Below are 6,982 nucleotides of genomic sequence, written 5' to 3'. Positions count from 1 at the left end.
TCATCTTTGCCCTGCGAGGTTTCTATGTCCCAGGTTACCCCCTAGGCTGCCTAGCATGTTCCTCTCCACCTCTCCGTCTCCAGCGACTCTTCTTGTTCTTTTCTCTGGAGCTCCTATCCACCCCTCTCCCATGCCCCCCTTGCCTGGAGTTCCTCTCACAGAGGTCACTTGTCTGGGCGCTGTCCAGCCCCAGAATAGCAGCAGTGACTATCTATGCTCAGCTACTAGCACAGGGAACCCCACCCCACCCCAGCCTAGTCCTGGGGCGCCTTTTTCTTGGGCTCCGAGTCTTCTCCCTGATCTTGCACCTCCACTCTCTTCTCCTACCGAGGCCACCTCCTTGAAGGAGAAGGGAAAGGAAACAGACGCACACATTCAGTTTCTGTGAAATTTGCTCTTTATTTGGGGACAAGGGATGAACCACACACAGCCCTCAGGCCCCGATACCGGGGGCACAGAGAAGTGGTCGGAGGGCCCTACCCAGAACCAAATATGCACATGATGTGGGTGTAGTTAGCATAGCTCCCCGGAGGCCTTGGGGTCTTCTGCACGGGTAGGCTCCTCTGGCCCACAGGAGGGAATGGGAAGGAATCGCGTCTGGAGCGCCGAGGCCGAGGCCGAGGCCGAGGCAAGTCTTAAGTGAGGGTGCCAGGGCGAGGTCCGGTGGGCCGGGCCATGCTCCAGGGGCCCGTGTGTGGTAAGAGGAACGCTTTTACCGCGACCTGACGGGGCGGTCATCGCCGTCGGGGAACAGCAGCTTGGAGAAAAGGGCGTCCGAGCTGTCGCGTTTCCCGTACCTGGGGGCGGGGTCACAAGGGGCGTGGTTAGGCCCCGGGTGGAGTGGGGCGGGGCGAAGGGCGGAGTCCCAGAGGCGCTGCCCCCACGCCCACGGCCAAGCCCGGCGCGAGCGCTCACCGCTGCCGGGTGACCAGGTTGAGGTAGTGGCGCAGGGAGGCGTAGTAGCGGCTCAGCTCCTCCGGGGAGGCATCTTCGCCCGGGGCCTCGGGTTTGGCGGGGTAGGCGTCGACCAGCGCTCCCAAGCAGGCGAGGAGGGCCAGCAGCACTGCGACCGTAGCGGGCGACGGCCTGCACACGGTCACCATCTGGAAAGGGAGCATTGGAGCGTGGGGCATCCTGAGCCTCGACCGTGGGAGGCTGCGGCAGTGGTTGCCGTCTGGCCCACGCCCCGGTGGCCCTACTGGGCTAGGGTTCAGCCACTCTCTCTGTGTTCTCGAGCACCGCACCGTCTCTGGCCTCAGTTTCCTCCTGTGCCAGAGTCATAAGTCCTGTCTGCCTCCCCACTCCCGCTGCTGTCCAAGTGATAGAGGAAGGAAGAGATCTCTGCTGGCAGCTGATTCCCAGACCCTCCTTCCCACCTCTGTTGGCCCCCTTCCAACCACTCAGCCCCAGCTTCCACCACCCTGGCCTCAGTTTCCTCACAAAATAACTCACTACCAGACTATTCCTGATCCCCAGCCACTCACAGCGATAGCTCCCAAGGCGAGATGAGCAGGAGATGGAAGGTGCAGGCAGTCCCAAGGACACGACTGCTGTAGGTGGAGATGCGGCCTCTGCTCAGCGCTTTCCCCGCGGGGCTTATATCGGCCTGGGAAGGGAGGGGGAGTCCGAGGGGAGGGGGAGCAGGCAGGGGAGGGCCCTTCCTCCTTCTTTCCTCCACCCCTGCCACTCGCAGAGTTTACAGCCAGCCAGGACGTGATGTCTCCACCTCGCAGGAGCTAAGGAGGCAGCTGCCATGCTCAGACTCAGGGTCCCACCGGACTGGTTGCCTCTTCTAAACCCTGTTTTCACCCCACAGCCCCCCAGTGGCAGGTCTAGCCCCCTAAAGATGTGAGGCCTTCAGATATAGACTCCTGGGGTAGCCCCTAGGACCAAGGATGTGAGTCCATCTTCCCTACCCTGTCCTTAGGTGGGAGTGGGGAACCTGAGGGAGGACAGGCCTCCTCCAGCCTGTGGAACCCGTGGCTGCTCCTTCCAGGAGGCCTTTATCTTCAGCTTCTGCTTGCTAATGCCTTTGATAAGGGTCCAGGAGTGACAGGACCCTGTGGGGGGAAGTCTCTTCTGGAGTCAGGGTAGGAGCTTATGACCGTCGCTCCTGACCGGCTGCTTATGATGTTCTTGGGGAGAGGCCTCTCTGGATATTCCATTATATCCATTCTGAATTAAGAGTTGGGGACAGAGGTAGGAGGCAGAAACAGCTGAATGAGCCACCTCTACATCCAGCTTGGCACATACAGATCCTGGTCCAGCTGGGCCCTCCATAGAGCCCCCTCCCAAGGCAGAGCCCCCAACCCCATCTCCATGTCATTCAGGATACCTGGTATTTTCTTTGGCTGAGTGATGTCAAGCTGCCAAGCATATGCCACTGTCCCCAGCCCATTATAGCTTTCACTGGGATTTGGGGTCGATATTCTCACTCAGAGCCTTTGAAGGAAATAAGAAAGGACTACCATTAACTGTGCACCTCCTGTGTGCTAGAGAGGATAGCATATTTGGTATAACAGTACCATGAACTGAGTTCATCTGCATTTTCCAGGTGAGAAAACTGAAACTCTGAGAGGTGATGGTAATACAGGAAGAGCGTGGGGAAGACCCCAAGAAGTCCCCTCAATCCTGAGGGCAAACAGGTTCTGCACCTTGAGCTCCAGAGTCAGGCATGAGAGCAGGAGATAGGAGGCTGTCTGGGCCACCACCCACTTTGAGAGGTCTAGGTCGGGGAGGCACCCAGACTGCCAACCCATCAGACCCACCTTACCCCCAGGAAGAGAAAGGTCTCATAGGGAGTCTCCCCATAAAGCTCTTTCCAGCTCCCTCTACAAGGCCTAGCCAGAGCCTTGTAGATACCCCATTTTCATCAGTCCATTGAGGCAAGAGGAGTCATTTTGTCCAGGCCCCTCATTCTGGGCCAGCCCCTCCACTCCCCAGGACAGATGGCTGTGGGTGCTATTTTTAGAGTTCTCCTGAGAGGAAGTGTCCAGGGATCCCTCAATTGCCTTTTTATGGGTTCAGTCACCTGCACTCTCCGGAAATGGCTCCTTATCAGCTATTCAAGCCCAAAGGGCCCCTTACAACCAAGAAACACCAGGGCACTTGCTAAGCATAGAAATGGAAGGAGACACTGGGACAAGGGGAAATGGAATCTACCTTCAGAGGGAAGAGAAAACTCATTCTTAGGGAGCCCAGCCTTGTCCTCCAAGAGCCCTAGTGACAGAGAAGAGTCAAGGGTTTATCTTTGAGTTCCCCCAGTCTGAGGTGAGGGGCACAGTTTGATCACTGGGGAGCCCTCGTCTTGGGGTGGGGAAGGCACTCAACTATCCCTCGAAATCCCATCTGAGGAGTTCCCAGAGCACAGACACAGGGATAAGCCTGTGCCCAGACTGGAGAGGAGATAGTAGAAATAAAAGAATTCTAGTTCTTCATGAATGACCAAAGCCAGGGGACTGGTTAAGACAGCTGTGAAGTACAAAGTCCTTGGTTCAGATCCCCAGCATCACATACATCCAAAGACAGCTGTGACCCCAGGGTCAGGCTCTAGACAGGGACCCGCCTGCTGAAGGGGCAAGGATGTGTGGGGGTGGGGGTGATCTTTGACCTCCCAGCACTAGCCAGGGTGGTGAAGGGGGTTTCTTCGGTGGTAAACTTGGAGGAGAGAGGTGAAGGAGCTTGTAAGGAGCACACAGAAAATCTGACATCCCTGGAACCTGCTCAAGCCTTGGGGACTGCAGGGCCTGAGGACAAACAGGAGGAAAGGAGAAGAGTGAGAAGGTAGAGGACACAGGAGAAGGCCCACATTCGTTGTACAACCTCTGAAGAAGTCACTTCCTCATGTACCTTAAAAGTAAAAACCAGTGGGGCCTGAGGTGGTCCCTCAGTGTGGATCAGGAGCCTGCCTCCCACATCCTCACAAGCCTTTCCCATCCATCATAACCCCAGCTCCACTCCCCAATTACAGGGCACGCTGATTGGCTCATTAATCACCACCTCCTCATCAGAGAATTTATTAACCTGTTGACTAATGGAAAGAATGTCTCAGCCCTGGATCAATGGGCCCAGCCACCCACCACCCACATGCCCACCACCTTCATCAACGCATGACTCAGTCGCCATGAGACATGTCTCAGGCTGAGGGGCTGAAATCTATGAGGAGAGAAACTTTAGAAACAATTGTTATTGTAGACTTGAGACCAAGACCTGCCTCCAACTTGTCCTTGAAGAGTAGGGAGGCAGAATCACTGGGATTCCTTTGGTCCCCATCCTCAAAGCACCTGGGTCCACCCAGGTCAGGGACACCATGAACCTGGACCCCAGACAACCATTCACTAGGACGACTCATATCAAGTGGCCCATGCCACTCATGTCAAAAGGCTTAGCATTCTATGTTTGGGGTTTTTCTTTTGTGTGTGTGTGTGTGTGTGTGTGTGTGCACGTGCGCACGTGCACACATGTTTTGGCTTTTTGTTTTGATACCAGGCATTGAACCCAGGGACGCTTAACCACTGAACCACATCCCCAGCCCTTTTAATTTTTTATTTAGAGACAGAGTCTCTCTGAGTTGCTTAGGGCCTTGCTAAGTTGCTGAGGCTGGCTTTGAACTTGCGATCCTCCTGTCTCAGCCTCCCAAGTGGCTAGGATTACAGGCGTGCGCCACTATGCCCAGCTAGACTTGGCATTCTGCACCCCACCATCTGCCACCTGCCACCTGCACTCGCTTTGCCACCCCCTCACACACAGGGCCTCTCAGATGCCTCAGCACTGAGCAGTGCTGCTCCACTGCATTCAACCCTCAGGCAAGGCCTTCATGCTCAGGGCCCTTCAGACAGCAGGTGGTTGCTGTGCAGCAAGAGAGTCAGTCCTGATTCACTGGCTGGGGATGTGGCTCAGTGGCAGAGTGCTTGCCCAGCATGTATGAGGACCTGGGTTTGATCCTTAACACAAGAAAAAAAGGAAGAAAAAAAGCACTTTTTAGGCCCCTACTGTGTACCTAAAACTGTTCTAGACACAGGGATAGAACAGAGAACAAACAGGCAAAATCCTTGCCCTTATGGGCCTGTAGAGTGACAGGAAACAGAAAATAAACAACTGAGCATGTGTAAGTCTGATGCTAAGTGTTAAAGAAAACCATGAAGGTGAGGGAGCTGGAGAGTGCCAGTGGGGGAGACTTATTTTATGCAGGGTGGTTGTTGAAGGGCTCCCTGGTAAGGTGAGATTTGAAAGAAGTGAGTCTACCTTGAGAAGGGTGTTGCAGGGAGGGGAAACTGTAAGTGCAAAGGCCCTGAGTGGCAGTGGGGGAGTAGCAAGAGGCCCACATGGCTGGAGTGGAGTGAGCAGCAGGGAGAGTTAGGAGATGAGACTAGGGAGGCAGTAGAGGGTGGGATCATGTAGGGGGGCTTTGAAGGCTGCTGTAAGGACTATGGCTTTTTCTCAGAATGAGATGAGGGGTTTGGATGAAAGTGTGACCTACATTCTAGAAGAAGCACTCTGCCTGCTGTATCAGAGTAGACTGGGGGTGGAGGGCAAGCAGGGAAGCCATTAGAAACCAACTGCAATAATCTAGCCAAGAGATGATGGTGGTGGACACACCCATGCCCACACACGCCTCATAGCTGCAAATGTCCCACACATGTTTAATCCAAGAACAACTTCCAGTTGTAACCGTGTGGAGCTGACATGTAGCTTTCCTCTGGATGAAGGGGTGTGCTAGAAAAGAGCAGAAAATCCCGGAATGTGAGCAGGAGCTAGGCTGTGGCTCTGCTCTCTGATTGAGATGAGGATTCCTTGTTTATTGGTCCATGGAAAACTCTCTACCTACCTTCATTATTGGCCACAGCCCAGGGAAATAATGGCTATGGTGATAGTGCTTATGGCAATGCAAGCACATTCACTTTGTCCTGAGCATAAATGTTCTCTTACTTATAAAGACTGTGGCACAAGCACATTCACTTTGTCCTGAGCATAAATGTTCTCTTACTTATAAAGACTATGGCTTAACCAGGCACCATGGTGCATGCCTGTAATCCCAGTGGCTTGGGAGGCTGAGACAGGAGGATCACAAGTTCAAAGCCAGACTCAGCAACAGTGAGGCACTAAGCACTCAGTGAGACCCTGTCTCTAAACAAAATACAAATTAAGGCTAGGGATGTGGCTCAGTGGTCCAGTGTCCCTGAGTTCAATACTGTGACTTCCTGGGCACAGTGGCGCATGACTGTAATCCCAGCAGATGGGGAGCCTGAGGCAGGAGGATCATAAATTCAAAGCCAGCCTCAGCAACATAGGCCCTGAGCAACTCAGCGAGACCCTTTTGAAAGCAAAGCTGTAGGAAATCCAAGGATGGTACCCATATTCCCCAGTTTGCCAAGCAGATGGCTTTGTGTCAGTCTTCCTGATACTAGAATTGGTGTCTAAGAATCAGCACCCAAACTATAAAACATTAATTTAGTACATTTTTAAAAAGAAGAGAGAGCAGGCACACAACTCTGGAAACTCTCATCTTCATCCACAGTTACCCAGAGGACTGTGGCCCTTGCCCAACCCCAAGTCCACTAGGGATCTTGGAGGATCTGTTCTCAGGGCAGCCGCTCCCATGTCCCTCCCACCAACACCAGCCTCCAAGAACCTTTTCTATCATCTGTGCTACTCAGAGGCCTCACCTTGACCCTTCTCTGTCACTTGCTTCTCTACTGAGCTCCAGGCAATCCACTGTCACCAGAAACTTAAAATCCATGTAGCCTGACTAGCAAAAATAGTGCCTCTCAGTCACTTTGTCTCTCTGTCTTGGATTCAGTTTTGGACCTCTCCTCTGCCTCTGGCTCCGAGCTCCGGTTCTGCTGCATGCCCTTCCCATCTGCCAGCCTCTGTCCTCTGTGCCTCCACACCCACCCTGGCTGTTGCCACAGTGCCCAGTCTCCAGTCTTCCCGCCCTCTCTGCTTTTCCACTGGCCCTCCCTGCTTTCTGTTATACCGCATG

The 6,982-nt window shown here is 54.0% G+C and overlaps 1 protein-coding gene across 1 annotated transcript; it reads right to left on the bottom strand.

Annotated features, from left to right (window-relative positions):
* Window positions 1-385: 385 nt before the first annotated feature.
* PYY (peptide YY) lies at window positions 386-2,378 on the bottom strand. The gene is made up of 4 exons (XM_081272013.1): window positions 2,336-2,378; window positions 1,485-1,550; window positions 916-1,103; window positions 386-797 (listed from the first exon to the last, which is right to left on the bottom strand). The coding sequence occupies exons 1-4, from the start codon at window positions 2,375-2,377 to the stop codon at window positions 713-715; spliced, it is 381 nt and encodes a 126-aa protein (XP_081128139.1). The 5' UTR covers window position 2,378; the 3' UTR covers window positions 386-712.
* Window positions 2,379-6,982: the final 4,604 nt, after the last annotated feature.

This window comes from Spermophilus citellus (assembly GCF_964194105.1).
Source record: "Spermophilus citellus genome assembly, chromosome: 17".
NCBI classification, from domain to species: Eukaryota; Metazoa; Chordata; class Mammalia; order Rodentia; family Sciuridae; genus Spermophilus; species Spermophilus citellus.
Note: the sequence above shows the minus strand (reverse complement) of the source record. Positions and strands in the feature narration are given on the sequence as shown.